General features: G+C 32.7%; 1 protein-coding gene across 1 annotated transcript; it reads left to right on the forward strand.

Annotated features, from left to right (window-relative positions):
- The first annotated feature begins 266 nt into the window (after positions 1 to 266).
- LOC143223854 (glutamate receptor ionotropic, delta-2-like) lies at positions 267 to 13,864 on the forward strand. Its single transcript, XM_076452333.1, has 6 exons — positions 267 to 323; positions 1,262 to 1,362; positions 9,009 to 9,096; positions 10,323 to 10,478; positions 11,239 to 11,377; positions 13,614 to 13,864. The coding sequence occupies exons 1-6, from the start codon at positions 267 to 269 to the stop codon at positions 13,862 to 13,864; spliced, it is 792 nt and encodes a 263-aa protein (XP_076308448.1).
- The last annotated feature ends 3,456 nt before the right edge of the window (positions 13,865 to 17,320 follow it).

Below are 17,320 nucleotides of genomic sequence, written 5' to 3' on the forward strand. Positions count from 1 at the left end.
CATATTCCCTAAGGATTCAAAAACTATAATTTTAGATAATTCGATCACACAACTTTTGTTTCTTATGCTAATACCCGACACATTATGATAATATAAAGAATTTTTACTGGTTCTCAGTAAGATAATGTATAATTCAATAAACTTATTCTACTTCATACAGTTTAAGAGAATCGTCAATTTAAAGGTCAAATTTCTACATATTAGTGCATAGTATCACTACGTTTTGTGTCTACTTTATTTCAGGTTGTCGTACATTCTGACATGAAATGTCTTCAAACTCCTGTGTAATAGGATGGGATCCAATAAGGGTAACAGCTATAGAGGTAAGGTCTCTAAATTAGTTATAAGTTTTGTGTGTACTTTATTTCAGGTTATCATACGATCTTACGTAAGATGACTTCAGACTCCTGGGTAATATGATTGGATCTACTAAGAGTAACAGCTACAGAGGTAAGGCTTCTAAGTTGTTTATTTATGACGTTATTACTTTAATTAAAAGACTTATTTTTTACCATATTTAATAACTTAAATATTATTACTTAATTTAAATGTTAAGTTTTCTTTTTTCAGGTTAATATAATAATATAGTGAACATATATGGTCGTGACACAGACTTACAAAAGACCAACAAACTTTGGTGTTACAACTCAAGTGTTGCCCACGGAAAATAGTTAAATTGAACCACTAAACTTTCGAGTCGTATTTATGTATGGAATTAACATGAGTAAAATTATAACGAAAGAATTTTTCCGCTTCTTTCTAATAATAGATACTCATAACAAGGGTAAGCGCACTAGTATTTTATCATGTGTCGTGTTTGATTTTCGTTCCTAATTCTTTAAGTATGTGCTACATAAGTTAGAACAGCTACGTAGCTCCTCCCACTTTGACGTGCTATTGATTATTCGATAACAATGTACAAATGGAGTGGTATCCTTTATGTGAGATGATGTTTTCAGGACTTGAATAGTCAGTCAAATAATAATCACTTCAGAAAGGCTTAACTATATGCTTTGATCATTAAGATAAAGTTTAAACAAATATTTTTCTAGTTCCTTTTGTTACACAAGGCACTGGTAAGTAACGTTTGTGTTTTTAAAGATATTCAGTCATTCTACCTGATTCGTTTTTCAAGAAATGTTTCCATTTACTTTGTCTAGTCCCCGAGAGTTAATTTAAATATAACAACATTTCACACATATCATTAACTTCTTTGTTGTGCCACTTTTACCCTTACCCAAAACACCATTCCTTGCTTCAGTGGAGACCTTGGGTCCGAGTGTTTGGCAAAGGGGAGAACTTTACCATCGATGGGGTTCTAAAAGACCTTCTGGACAGCATCAGCTCATCCATGAATTTCAGGTATTCTTGTGAATAATGCATATATAATGAAGTTTTATGGTGTTAAGACTGAATACATTTGCCGTACACGTGGAACAAATGTGTGCTTTTAAATATTGAAGCATTTCAAAAATATATAGTGTATATCGCCACTTAAACGGCACATTTCCTGTCTTGCATAATAAACTATAATGTGATACCCAAGTATTTTGGGTAAATATTGAGGTTTATATGCTATGTACGGGGATTGAGGTCAGGAACTTTCTGATGAAGAATTTCTCCCAAGGATATTCAGGGATTAAAGTATCTTTTCATCCACCCTAAAGGTTTATTTGAAAGGAGAGTCGTAGGAATTTAAGAACATGGGAGGGGTACAAATGCGATAAACATGGATCGCTGGGTTGAGGGGTGGGTACTATGAACAAAACAGGAAGAACGTCTATAATTTCTATTTTCGCTGATAAACTCACAATTTAACATTTAAAAATGGCTCAAACAAACCAGTTACTCCTATATTAAATCATGTTTTATATTTGTGAACGTTTTTGCATGCGAACTATTCCCATATTTATAGAACTAGAAGAACCTAACTTGGTAAGTGGACTTAGGGTTTCTTGAAAAGTGTCCTTATTTGTATTGAGTAAACAATCTGTCCTCATTTATTTGAGCTTAACACGCGCCTGGTAGGTCATCCACGCATAAGCTGAATCTGGCATCTAAGTTTGAGTTTTTAGCCCCATGGGATCTTGGAAGTGCCATTTTTGAAACAACATTCATATCCCCAATCACACATACTTTGGTACCACAGACCGGTGTCCTAATGGGATCTGTTTTTAGACAGAGTTCATCCCACTCTTAGGGTATTTATAGAAGTAATTGGAGATAGTATAAGAACTTAATCGATACACTAGGGCTTCTGTGAATAATAAAAGGAACTTTGAACCCCTCAGTGTAATGTGGGTATTTTATGCTGGTAAGAACAGAATGAAACCTCCATGAATTTCTGGTATTATTGTGAGTATTGTATAGTGTATTGAAATGTTAAGGCGTTAAGATTAAATACATTTGTTTTACACATGGTACAAATGCTACTTTCAAATGTTGAAGCAGTATAAAAATACGGTTTTATTTCTTGAAGAGTAATAAAGAAAACATAACAAATAACAGTATTATAGTGAACTTAACAAACAAAAGAAAAATTATAATCGTCTACACTTACACTTCTCTTTTCCTTCTTATGTATGCCAATCAATTTTATGTAGCATGCACTCTTATTACTGTTAGTAATTGACTCATACCAATCTAAACATAACAGATTGCTGTTTATTCTACATGCAATAACGTACTGACTAGAAATACATCATGTTTCTTACTGGCAGCATATTACTTTCTTCCTTCGCCTCTCTCGATTTATTTATTCTCTCTCGCACATTCCACTATTTTCTTCTTCGTTTAGCTCCTGTCTTTTACATTCCTTACACAAACCCAAAACCCACACCGAATAAGTCCCTTTCTTAGTAGCCTTTCATCTGTCTCCTGTTTATATGACTATTTCGTTTCACAACTTTAAGGGCTCTTTTGGTCTCCAAATTCAACAGTGCTGACTTGCTGCGTTTCATTTTTACTTCTGTCATGTTCCATAATTCTTGCATTATTTTTTATTGGAAAATGCTCATTAAATATGAAAATAATTATTCAGAATGCCCGATCTACGAGAATATAATTTTCAGCTGTCTCTTTCCATAGATTCTAATGCTACCGATTCTACAAATCTAATAGCAGAATAAACTACTGCCAAAATATATTTATTCCCGATGTTCTGTTTCTGGAAGATGTCTATTAATATCGGGTTCTGTAATCATTTTTATTTTACTTTTATGCCTTTTACTAGCTATCTAACATAGCAAATAGCTTTTTACCGAATTCTACAAACATACACAGCCAGTTGTAGTTTCACCGATACTGTCTCTCATTTTACCTAAGCCTAAATGTCCAACCAACATTACATCATTCCTTAACTTAAAACTGTCTGTTCTAAACTCCTTTGTGAGTACCGTTTGATTTCTGCCACTTGTTGCTACATTCTCATCATACTTACACCTCAACGCTCTTTCCCGCGAGTAATAATAATAATTTCAACTAAGACTAGTTGCTTTTGATTCTTCTATCACTTCTTTACTGCGGTATGTATCCGAGCTCTAATATCGTAACTGCCATTTAATTATTTGTTTTTTATCCATGTGCCCTATTTTAACAGCAGCCAAAATTACTTCAGTATTTATATTATTTACTTAATGACTTGTTTCTTCACTAACTTCTATTCTGTTTTAGTTTTCTTTAATCTAATATATTATCTGCATGAGTAAGTTGATTATTTGTCATTAACTTTCTTCTTTTCAGAGTGTTTCAGCAATCATTATCTCTTAATGCATGTATAACTTGCCCTCTTATCATCACTTCTTTAAATATTGATTTTAAATTTCTCCTTGTCTTCAATACAACATATTAAATTCTTCCTTGTTTCTACAATTTCTTACTCTGCATATAGTGTTTAGTTGAACGGTCAACCGGGTCGCGTATAAAACATTTTTGCAAGAAGTAGTAATGTCTCTTCTTATTCATGAAAGCACTAACTGGTAATGCTCGCTCGATTTTCATCTAATTGTAACCCACAGCATTTCTTCGCCATAACACATCCATTCACTAATGTTGTGTGTGTTAACCACATTATTATCTGCATTGGTAATTTTGTCAAATGTGCTCTTGGAGCATCAAACCTACAGTCTTGTCATTGTGTCCAGTACAGTTATATTATTCGATTCCTTTTATTAACAGTTCATAAAGCTTTGTTCTGTACTGTTTAAATGTCTCATTTTTATCATTTGGGTGAGTGGTAGATTGTCATGGTAATGTGGCTTGGGCGCTTGACTAGCAATCTGCGTGTGGTGAGTTCGAATCTCCGTCTCACCAAATATAGTTGCCTTTTCAGCCGTGGGAGCGTTATAATGTGATAGTAAGAGAGTAGCCCAAGAATTGACGGTGTGTGTTAATCACTAGCTGCTTTCACTCTAGTCTTTCACTGCGATGGCTATCACAGATAGCTCGATCTCTCGTAGCTTTGCTAGAAATTTAAACCAAAGCTCTTTTCTACCGTTCTCAACTTTTTAACCACAACAACACAAAGTGGTTATTGGTCGAGATGGTTTTAAATCTAATGCTACTTCTTCAAACGTAATATGAGAATTACCAAGAGTGACTGGTTATTCTCATTCTAACTTAAGTTCATAATCTCGAAGCATCACTGACCTACCAAAAGGCGATAATGAATTCGTCGACATCCTTGCCCAACGTGCAGCCGTAGCTTTTTTTGGGCAGACGAAGCGTTTGCCCTAAAAAGTGATAAGATACAAAGGTAGATTAAGAAAACCATCCTGATGACTTTCTTGATCACATGTTACGAGAAAACTGCACATACACAAAATACCGACTAATTTATCAAAAAAAAAATAAGATTCCAAAATATCGAAGTAGAAAATCCGCGGTATTCTTAAATATCGCATTTACTGACTTAAGAACTAATATTCACGAAATACCTCATTGAGTGATTCAATAACTAATGTTTATAATAGTTTTTAAGAAATATAGAATTGGTTACAAAAAATTTTTAATTTAATTCATTAAATATCGGAAATCATCATTAACTACGATGTTAAGTTTACCAGTGAGTACGTGACTAATAAAAAAGAAATGTAATAAGACGAGGGACCTAAGCAACGAGTGGGTAAAATGTCATGCACTATTATAAATAAACACACTGTTGTCAATAGTGTTCCTGAAACAATAGTTCCTTAAATTGTATTTAATTTTACTAGTATTAAACAATAACTTTTCTACAAAAACTTTCTGTATAAAGATTCCAAATTAACGAGGTCAGTTTTTAACTCGTTTAATATTTCTCTCAATAAAATAACTTTATCTTTATGTCCACTCTGAATTGTTGATTTAAATGTACTTGATAACAAAGAGCAAATAACAATAGTTCACCATTTATTTTCTGTCGAATAAATGAGGTTTTTTTGAACGATAATCATCGCGAGGTTACTCACAAAAAAACGTTTACTATAATGAACGTTTAGGAAGTATACCAGTAAATAATAAAATAATTTCCCTGTTTTTCAGTTCTGTGTTTCCGTCTATGATTAAGGGGCCAGCTGGTAATATTTTGAGAAAAATAAGGACTATCTAAAAATTAGCAACTTTTGAAAACATTACCTTCAGTTCAATCCCATGTTAATGTTAACGACGACTAATACAGTGCGAGGACTAGGTCAGTCATTCTAGCAAACAATAATTAATCCTATACTTCATCCATTTTTATCTCCTTTAGAAGCTTGATATCATTATCAAAGTTAATTTAGTTTCTTACTCGGAACACCCACGAAGATAACGTGTAAACATATACTTCCCTACACTTACCTATATTTCATGGTTTAGAAAGAATTAACCCATTAAACTATGGTAAAAAATATTAGGAAAATGAGAAACACCTATGCAAATATTTACTTTCTTTATAATCAAATACAATAAAATGATATCTTAACACTATTATTATTGTTTACTAAGATTACAGGTCATCTATTACGAAATAACTTTTACATATTTCACCAGAAAAACCAAAAACGATGATAATTTACCGTCATAAGCAAGACTGTTAATAAATTGTATCTTACAATAACAACTTTGATGTATTCTGTATAGCAACATATTTTAATTTTTCGTCTCAAACAAATATTCAATAAATTTTTCTTACTTACGCCTTCAGTAATATTCCAAACAATATTGTGTAATGTTATACGTAATAAAATATTTCAATCGTAGTTTCATGCATCTTGCTCTTTTTTTTTCACGTATATTTTCTGAAATAATACAAGTAAAGCTACGTTGTTTTATTTAAGTTGCGAGGATTTCATATTTCAAAATTTTCACTTCATACAGTAAAGTTATAAAAATACAGCCACTGAGTGAATACCATTTATAAAAATTTAGTTAATGTATGAGGATTTTTTAAGATAATTCATGCTATTGAAAAATTATATTAATATAATCCAACCGATAAAAAACGGCTAATTATGTGTAGTTTAAGGTAAACAATTCATTTTGTAATAAAATACGCAGTTTATCTTTAGGAAAAAATTCCTAATAATTCTTAACGATTTCGATTTTTCTTAAACATCCCGTTGATCTAATCAGGAATTTTTTAGATAATTTCTGACCAGTTTTAGCTTCCCTCAAAGAATAGCACGGAAAGCAAGTTCATTTTAGAGTAGAATATGTAGTTGATCTTTGGGAAAACTTCTCTGTAATTTCCTAACGGTTTGGTTTTCTCAGGAATTTTTCAAAGAACTTCCTAGATAATTTCTAATCCCATTTATCTTTCTTCAAAAAAAAACATGAGCATGGAAAGCAAATCAATTTTAGTTGTCGTTTGTTATGAAGCACAAAGCTACAGAAAGGGCGATCTGTGCTTTCCTCGTACCTTTGCAATTAATTTTGGTGTTGAATATGTAGTTTGTCTTTAGAAAACATTTCTCAATAATTTCCTAACAATTTTGGATTTTCTTACAATATCTTTCCCCTTAGCATATTCTTCTTTATTTTCACTGACAATTTCTTAGATTGGGGAGGATGAAACTGACAGGAGAATAGCGGATTTGTTTTCATAGGATTTTCCAAACAGTTAACTGCTGTTTAGGAAAATACCAACGTAAATTGAATTTCAAAGAAGGTTATACACTAAATTTTGTTTATACGTGTCGACTGAACTAATGTTAAAAAAACAAAAAAAAACTTTAGTAATATCAACGTTTTTAATTCCACATTTCACAAATAGTTCAATCACATTATTATTATAAGAGAAAGGACTGGATATTAACCTTTATAAATGTCTCCTTATATTAACAATAAAATAAAGACCTGTATCTCTATTTGTTCTAAATCTCAGTTTCGTTAATAGCGATCGACAACGTACAAGTTCGCTTGTCCATTAAAACTAATTTTTAACACCATCATCAGTTAATCAAATATTAATTGTTACATATTATAATTTATCTCGAACGATTGTTTGTTTGTTTGTTTTTGAATTTCGGGCAAAGCTACTTGTGAACTATCTGCGCTAGCCGTCTCTAATTTAGATAGTGTAAGACTAGAGGGAAAGCAGCTAGTCATCACCACCCACCGCCAACTCTTGGGCTACTCTTTTACCAACGAATAGTGGAATTGACCGTAACATTAACGCCCCCACAGCTGAAAGGGCGAGCATGTTCGGCGCGACCGGGCATCGAACCCGCGACCCTCAGATTACAAGTCGAACACCTTAACGCACTTGGCCATGCCGGGCCAATCTCGAACGAGTTTCTGATTTATTATGCAACGTGTGACATATTACAATTTCAGAGAATTGGAAATTTTAATTTAGAAGTTAATTAAATGTCAATATGTATATGTATGAAATTTATGACATTTACCTATAATATTAATACATACGATATTCTTTCATAACACAAATTATATAGAGCGCGGCATGGCCAAGCGTGTTAAGGCGTTCGACTCGTAATCCGAAGTTCGTTTGCCCTTTCAGCCGTGGGGGTGTTATAATGCAACGGTCAATTCGTTGGTAAAAGAGTAGCCCAAGAGTTGGCGATGGGTGGTGATGACTAGCTGCCTTTCCTCTAGTCTTACACTGCTAATTTAGGGACGGCTAGCGCAGATAGCCCTCGAGTAGCTTTGCGCAAAAGGAAAGAAAACAAAACAAATTATATTTTAATATATAAGCAACAACACAATTTATAATAACAGTTATTAAAAACATTGGTTTATATATAAGTGTTTTAAAAACTATGCTGAGTCTTTTATCCGGCCTAGAACTGAAAATTTTATTGATGGTCCACGACGATCGAATCATTTCTGAACTTATATTGCTACACTTAGCTTGAACTACTTTATTTGGCTGGCCTCATATTGCATATATACTGCCTTTTACGAAGATAGTTAATGTCTTCGTAGACATACCAACATCCGAAGGTAATTCACTAAGTTAAATAGTTAATAATCTTCGAAATCTATAAACGTACCTTGTCAATTTCTGTAGTTTTTCGATTAATAACAATTAATCACAATTATAGCTTCCGAGGGTTATATTATACTAACTGTAGCTCACCAACAATATTATATTACTGTGACCCCGCGTCTTGCAATAGCTACCTTCTATATTCATTAGAAGAGGTTCTAGAAAGTTCAGTTAGCAACAATACTAGGAATCACTAGTATTACACACACTCCGTATATTGTTGATTCTTTCGTTCGAGAATCTTCTACGAATTTAGAGAACAGGAGGGACTTGGGCAATACACATTTAACAATATACTTTATACATTAAGCTGGAAAACAACAACACGTAAATATTAAAATAAACGTGTAATAGTACATAATACACGAGTCTAAAAGGGCTCGAATTTTATTAATAACCATATCAAAAATGTTTTTGATAGAAACCAATATATTAACTGCTTTGGTTGAAACCAGTTTCAAAGCACAAATCTTTCATTGAATCTGAAAGTTTTAACATATTTAAGATATTTCGAATAACTTGGTTTTCAACATCTTTACAGTTACGTACTGGTGGACCCTCGAGGAACAAAATTCTGTCCAAAAGGTCTCTACTGTATTAATGAAATGCTCCACATGTTGGCTAACAAGGTATTGCTTTCTGGTTGGTTGTTCATCAGTTCTTAGGTTCACTTATTTGTCTGTGTTTGAGAGCAAAACTATTATACATAAGAGGCTATGTGCGCTATGTCCCAGGGGTATCGAAACCTGAGTTTTAGCATTTACTAATAGATCTTTCTTTGAGCTACTAAAGTTAAAATAAATAATTGTTATTAAAATCAAATGAAAATAAACCATCATAATAACACTTATTCATCATATATATATAAAACACTTAAACCACTGTTATGTGTATTGCGTCCAAGCTGACCTTATGAGCACTGGTACTGGGTAAAAGACTTAGTCGTGATCTTTTACTCATAGATTCTTGGAACTCTAACGCTGCAGCATTAAGTAATTGAATTCATCAATGTCCAAATCAACAAGGTTAAGAGTTGGAAAACCCTGGTACACCTACCTCTAAATACCGAAATCTTATTTTGTAATTAACTTCAAATGCGAAATTCAGTTATCTACTAAATACAGAAATGAACCATATAAATATCCTAACTGAACATTTATACCGCTCCTTAATAGTTGCACGTTGTATTAATAAGCCGTAGTTAAATGGAAAAAAAAAACATGTTAAATGTCTATTCATTTTACCACTGTGTCTTTTTGTAAAAATAATAATCATGGCCTTTAGAATTATGGTACAGTACACATAACTCATTTACACCAACATGAGAATCTCCTGTGGCAAAATTAACTAAATTAGGTATATAATGAATGTTTAGAAGTTACATAATATGTCAACAGCTCTCTCAAATATACTCTTTTTCTATTACATCCATCTAAACTTTCAAACTAATTTCAGTCCTTCTACAAATATACTAATGATTTATTTCGTATATAACAGATATGTTTATAATTCATAACCACATAACTTCAAATATGAATCTCAATTACATTTTGATAAACTACTTGACAAAATACCTCAATGTACTATATAACAGTTTCTATAAATGATATTGTTATTCACCATGTCCTGCTTTTCAATTATCTAACAAACAAAGAAAAAAAACAAACAAGAATTATTCGGAATATGTCTAACTTCATTGACTAGCATGATAATATATATATGACTTATATTCACGTCAAAGCTTTGGGATTTTGTTTCCTGCATTATAAAGAAATTTAACCTCTCCATTAAAGTACATCATGGTGTTTACCTTTTAGGAACTGTTATTTTATGGATTTAATACGATATTTTTCAGAGTGCTGAAATCGCTCTGTTTAATTATCAAGTTCGGCTGGACAGAGATGGATTCGCCAACTTTCCAGGGACAATGTACATTGACCATGGAACATTACTTCTAGGAAACTCGAGACCAGGCATGAGTGTACACTTCGAAAAGATCTTCCATTGGAAGGTCAGCGGTTAAAAAGTTGATAATTCCTAGCTTGTTCTGGCACTTACTTTAGGGAAAATTGTCCTGTTTTATCATCTAACCTAGACACACTCCTCTTGCTTTAACACCTAATCTAGACGTACTTATATTATTCTAGCACCCACTTTAGAGGAACCTGTCCTATTTTATTACCTAATATAGCATCTACTCTAAAGAACCTTGCCCTGATTTATCACATATAATCTACACACTTGCCTTATTCCAGCACTTAATCTAAACAAATGTACTCTAGCACCTTGTATAGACAGACCTGTACTTTTGTAATATCTAACCTTCACACACTCGTCTTGTTTTAACACCTAATCTACAGAAATTTATCTTGGTCTAGTACATAGATTGTCTTAATACAGCACCCTAATATAAATAAGTAAAGTGAGTGCGGGTTTTTCTTTTATAGCTTAACTGGCATATTCAAAGCAACAGAATAGTAATATAATCAAATTGAAAATTTTGTTGTCATAATATCAACTGCGTTCTTAAGAAATTAAAGAAAGATGTGTTAGTAAATTAAACATATCAAAGCTAGAAATCATCTTATTGTGTGAAAGATATAAAACATGATATTAAACTTAATATTTTTACGGGTCACCCTTCTGAAAAACAAATTTTCCTTGAGCGTTTTAACTATGAAGCTAAACTTTAATATACCATAACTGTGTTACATTCTTTTAATTTGTTGCTTTGAAAGGAAAACCCATATAATTTTCAAGTCATGATTTAGGTGTGGACACTGATAGCAGTATTCCTCATCTTGATAACCGGAACTTATCATGTTATTTGCAAGCTGCTACGACCGGACCAACGACATGAAACATTTCTAAGATCACTATGGAATCTTATGTCTCCACTTCTAAACCAGGGTATGTTGTTCACTTGTTCCAGAAACACGGTTTTTACAATGCAACAATAGCTCCTGTTGGCGGTGGGTGTTGTTGATTAGCTGTCTTCCCTTTAATCTATCATTTCTAAATGAAGAGCGGCTAGTACAAATAATTTTCAGGAAACTTTGCGTAAATTAAAAACAACAACTACAATAAAACACGATATTGTGCTACTGTTTACAGAAAATAAAAGTATTTTTATCTATGAAATAGTTTGGATCTTTTGTTTAAAACGAGTTGGATAGTTAGCCAAAAGTTAAAAACTGATAATAACACACGTGAAATGTTCTTAATTTTAGGCAATTTTTTATAAGTAAGTTTATTACAACCCAATCTTAAGCTTCCGTCTCCAAGCAGCACATAATTTGTAGTTTCTTTTTTTCTTTTTCTATTCTTAGCAACTGCATATTAATCCAGCAAATGAGGGGGTGAAAAGAAACAATATTTAAACTTGGGGTTGCACTGGTATTTCGTCGCCTGTTCAATCGTGACAACTTTGGTTACGGTATACAGGATTCCAAGAAAGTAAACCAAAGCTATATCCAAAGGAAACTGCCAAATTATTGGCGTTTTGTTTGTCAAAATACATGTGTGTTTTTTTCTTATGGCGAAGCCACATCAGGCTGTCTGCCGTGTCCATTAAGGTGAATTGATAGAATATATGTGAATATTAAAATAGTTGAGAATATGACGGGAATTAATCTCCAATAGGTTCCCACGTTGAGGTGTTCTAATACATTATATCATTGGACGGGCTCTACTGGATTATTTGGTAAACGTTATGCGAAGTACAATACAAGTAATTTATAATGAATTAACTTATTTCTTCAATAACGTTTGCTACAGGCTATGCTCACTAATAATCATAAGTTCACAAACAATGTTTCAGTAGAAATTCTGAAACTAATCTATGCCTAACTCATAAATTAATTTAAGTGTAGAATTACTTTGCTGATTGATTGATAACAAACGTGATGAATGAAAATTTCATAGCTTACTCACTAAATCACATTTTAACTTATAACTGGCATTAGACCTAATAACGCCTTTAATTAATTATGTTAATTATATACAATCTAATTTTGTATGCAATACAGGAAGTGTCCAGATTCTACTGAGGCTTAATCTTGCATCATTATGTAATAATATGTTCACTCTATCAAACAAACATCTAAATTAAATATTAAAAATATAGCTTACAGTAAGTACTACTTCCTGAATTATGAAGTCTCTTAAACGATCCTAATGTACAAATAAACGGCACACTAAACAAAATAGATAAATTTCTATTGAGTCTGTTTTACTTCACCATATAGTTTGTTTTGAATTTCGCGCAAAGCAACACGAGGGCTATCTGTCTCTAATTTAGCAGTGTAAGGTTACAGAGAAGGCAGCTAATCATCACCACACACCGCCAACTCTTGGGCTACTTTTCTACCAAAGAATAGTGGGATTACTCATAACATTATAAAGCCATACGGCTGAAAGGGCGAGCATCTTTGATGTGATGGGGATTCGAACTCACGACACTCAGTCAAGCGCAATAATCATGCCAGGCCTCACTATACACTAAACTAAATTAATTTAGGTATATGAATAATGTTATGACATTTCATCGAATTTATTATGAATAGTATACAGTGGACCAACTGTTCAATGATTGTGTATGTGTATTAAAGATTTATTTTTCATCAAAGGTGAAATTGAAAAGAGAAACTGCGACGTAAAGGATTAATGCATTTCCTAGTTTGGCCGTTTCCTCTAGCGTGGACTGTAGTCTCGGTTATTCAGCTGTGCGGATGAGCCTTCAACAGGCGAAACTGCAGTCCACAGCAGAAGGTACAGCCAATAAAGAAATGGATTAGGCATCTAGTCACAGATTCTCTTTTCAAGTTCAGCTTTTGGGAAAAATAAAAGAAATGTTATTACACATACACAATCATCAAACAGATCATTATTTTTATAAGTATAATTTCACATTTCGTGGTTATAACATACGTAACAAATAATGATTTATAAACCATTCCTACTGCTAATCTCCCAGTATTTTCAGTGCATTACATTCCAATTTCCCAAACTAACGTAAGTTTTCACAGAAAAGACTGGTTAGAATAAAACATGCACTGGTCGCTTCCTTTATAGACGTCAACTGATAGATCTGTACTGAAAGAGATTCTTTTAAGTGCAATGCTTTCTATATCATCTTTTACTCTAGGAGCAGAGATCCACGAATCTACTCGGTCTGCTCGGCTCGTTCTCGCACTGTGGTTCCTGGCAACTCTCGTGTTTATTTGTTGTATGAACGGTTTGATCATTTCAACAGTGGCTGTTGAAAGAACACATTTTTCTCTCGCAGATCTTCTCAAGAACAGTGATTTGGAGCCACTCGTGCCACGTTATTCTCTTATAGAGGAACATTTCTGGGTAAGAAGAGTTTTTGTTTACTACAAACGTGGAACTATTTAAAAATCCTCCAGTCAACTGCACATTCAGTTTAATTTTACTTGCTATATAAAAGATGATAGTAGTCAACCAAGGGGAGTTTTGTTTCTTTATTTCATTCATGAGTGGAATCGAAATTTTCTATAAATTCTTCAAATTGCCGTGCATTAGTGAATATTTAAAATAATAAAGGCTCTGATGAAATGAAAATAAAACCAGACAAGCTAAACTATCAACAACATGGAGAAGCTTTAACGTACGACGTTTCATACAAACACTCATTTCTAGGAAAACAGACTGATCCTGCCAAACGTCGCATGTAAAAACAAATTTCTTTCATTCACTTAGTACACTCTTTGTCTGTTTAAAAACAAAATTAGATAACGTCTTTAACATATACTATTGTTATTGTATACATTGTCAGGTGACCATTTGTGTTTCCAGATTTTAAGTACTGATTTATTTCACCACATACACTCTAACAAGTTTCCAACTTAAAATGTTCTAGAACATTACCATTTATTTCTCTGAAATGTGAATTCAATCTGAGTTAGCTTAAGAATTTTGAGATCGCAGAATATATATTGACAGAGACACTTATTGGCATTTTATTATTTAAGTGTAACAAGTTACAGAATATACACTGCTGGCCAAAATCTTTAGGCCAATGAACATAAAGAAAAAATATGGATTTTGCGTTGTTAGACTCAACCACTTATTTGAGTAGAGCTTTGAAAGATGAAAAAAATAAAAGGGAAAATGCGAACACTATGAAATTAGCCTAAATACAAGCTGGTCAAAAGTTTAAGACGATACCAAAAAAAAGTCCTAAACAGGGTATGAAATGCCCAAAAAGAGGTTTCAGTAGTGAGTTGCACGGCCGTCATTGCGAATAACTTCAAACATTTGCTTTGGCATGGTCGATATAAGCGTTTGCAGAATGTTTTATTAAACCTTTCAAGTATGAACATGTAAGCAGTTACTTGGATATTGCAACAAGAGGAATATCACCTAACGAAATGAAACATCACATATTACTTGTAAGTTGGAACAAAATATTTTTCTTTAGACATGTTGAAACTACGTACATATTCTATCATGAATAATTACTTAAATAATAATTGAAAAAAAGATTTTCGTTCTCTCAACTAATTTAATCAAAAATAGAAATATATCCATCCTAATGCACACTGAATGAATATTGACGATTGGTGTAACGTTCGTTTCTTATTCATTGTAATGTATTCTAATTGTTGACAATCGGTGTAACATCAATTTCTTAACTATTCTAATATACACCGAATTTTTTTACGATTAATGTAACTTTCTTTTTTGTATTATTATTATTATTATTGTTGACCCATCTTGAAGTTTATTGTGTTTACTTTTCGATTGATTCTGAGGATTTAGCTTTATCTATTATTTAATGTTACCTACATCACGTGTTTTTGTTGTTTTTTAAGTGACAGAGGTAAAATGAAGTTGGACTAGTTGAGTTAGACATATCTCAATGTTCTTAACGCAGTACTTACTTTTAGTGCATTTAACAGTTATAATTTAATTGCAGAACCAATAACCTACATATTCATTTAAAGTATTATTTAGTAGCTATATTTGAGTAATGTTCTGCTACCTGATTCCACATTTAAAGTGTAACGTGTCGTAGCAATTTTTCTCAGACGCCAAATTGCTGTAAGGTTGCACTGTAAGAGCTGTTTAAAAGGTTTTGATTGGTCACAAAACATTTTTATGGAGAATTTTGGAACGTTCTACTTATCAACAGCTATACTGGCGTTAGGTTGGTCACATCTGTCACAGTATTTGAAACGAACACCTAATGTTTAAATTATTTTAATGTTACTTTCATTACTAAAACTGATCACACTGTTTATACCGAAATTTACTTTTTAACATGTCCCTCTGGAGCCAAGGGGTGTCTTTAGGTTAAAAATGTGTTGAATATTAAAAGTTCAATCCGGAAAACCTTAAAGATGATGGGTTTGGGCGTATTCTTTCGAAACAAGTTATCATTTGTTAATAGATATATATTTTTCAATGAAATACAGCATCCTCAAGTATCCATACTAGCTAGTACTAAGGTCTAGCTCCTGGGATTAAATTCAGTATATATCATTAAAGCCACATTCTCTGTATCATTAATAAAGTAGTTATCACCATTTTATACTTCTGGTATTATTTTTTATATTTAGTTTTCAAATGAGATACGAATGATATTACCTACGATTCGACAGGATGTAGGGTGAGCATACAGGAACACTTTGAAAGTACCTAAAGATATAATATTTCACTCGAATTCCCGAGCAATATTTACCAAGGTGGTTCCAAACGGTTATGTGTTATTTGGAGACTTCCATGCTTCTTGTGCTTGGCCGTTAAGCATTTGATGCGCTGACGGATTTCAATCACATTACCACTTCAAATCACTTTTCGTAGACTAAAGGGTAGAACAGTTCAAGAACTGCTTTCTTTTTAGCCAGTAAAATGTCCAAAAACTTTCGGTTCAAATTAAGACAAACCGGATTTGATAGTTTTTGTTGTCTTTTATTTCCACAAAATGTCCCGTCGTGAGGAACCTGTTAGTTTTGATTTCATTATTCCACTTTTATTATTAAAAATAAAACTTTTGCTTTGGTTGCTTAATATATGTATTTAGGACGAATTTAGTTCTCTTCAGTTGAGCAAACCTCGTGAGATATTATTGGGTTTATGGTAGAAATTAAATTTACTAGCAATGCTACCTAACAAATGTGACATCGCATTCTAATCTTTATAAGTAGAAACATGAGAAAACGATATCTAATTAATTATAATCAATATCGAAATAATTTTCAACTTTCTCGCTAGTATGATAGCTTGCTCTGATCGAAAGTTGATATTAATGTTTACGTGTACTACAGCAGGTCGGTCATTTGTATGTAAGAGTGAAACATGTACAATATGTAATTCTCTTGCCACCAGTTGTACTTGCGTGTTTACAAACACATCATTTATAGATCAACAGAACATATTTTAGCTGTAACAGTTCACAATAACATTCTTTAAGAGTATAAAACTCAGTAGTTCTTCACCACAAGATGCTTCTGTGTGTAAAGTCAGTGTCAATATTTAACTTCAGTACACAAAGTGCTTGGTTCAATCCCAAGACCATCTTGTTTACAGTCAGTTTCTGGTGTATCAGACAGTGAAATATTGTCAAACAGTAATCATTGCAGTGTCGATCCAAATTTAATCAGACAAGCTTTACGTAAACAGTATGTGTAAGGGATATAATTGCTTGCAGCTCTATTTGATTGTTTTATTTTGAGAATGACTCACTGCTCTTGACAGTGCATGTCAGGAAAGTAAACTGTGGGGTATAGAGAAACCAGTTTAAGACACCATGTACCCTTTAACACTTAATTTAAAATACATTTTCAGAGGTTTTTTTTAGTTCAGACCAATTCTTCACATCTCATCAAA

This window comes from Tachypleus tridentatus, chromosome 8, assembly GCF_004210375.1.
Source record: "Tachypleus tridentatus isolate NWPU-2018 chromosome 8, ASM421037v1, whole genome shotgun sequence".
In the NCBI taxonomy this organism is placed as follows: domain Eukaryota; kingdom Metazoa; phylum Arthropoda; class Merostomata; order Xiphosura; family Limulidae; genus Tachypleus; species Tachypleus tridentatus.

Bases quoted from the DNA above. Each gene is read 5' to 3' on its own strand.
- LOC143223854 (XM_076452333.1), top strand. From the start codon at position 267: ATGTCTTCAAACTCCTGTGTAATAGGATGGGATCCAATAAGGGTAACA. The intron at 1,363-9,008 runs GTATTCTTGTGA...ACATCTTTACAG, and splicing joins AGCTCATCCATGAATTTCAG to TTACGTACTGGTGGACCCTC. The intron at 9,097-10,322 runs GTATTGCTTTCT...GATATTTTTCAG, and splicing joins TCCACATGTTGGCTAACAAG to AGTGCTGAAATCGCTCTGTT.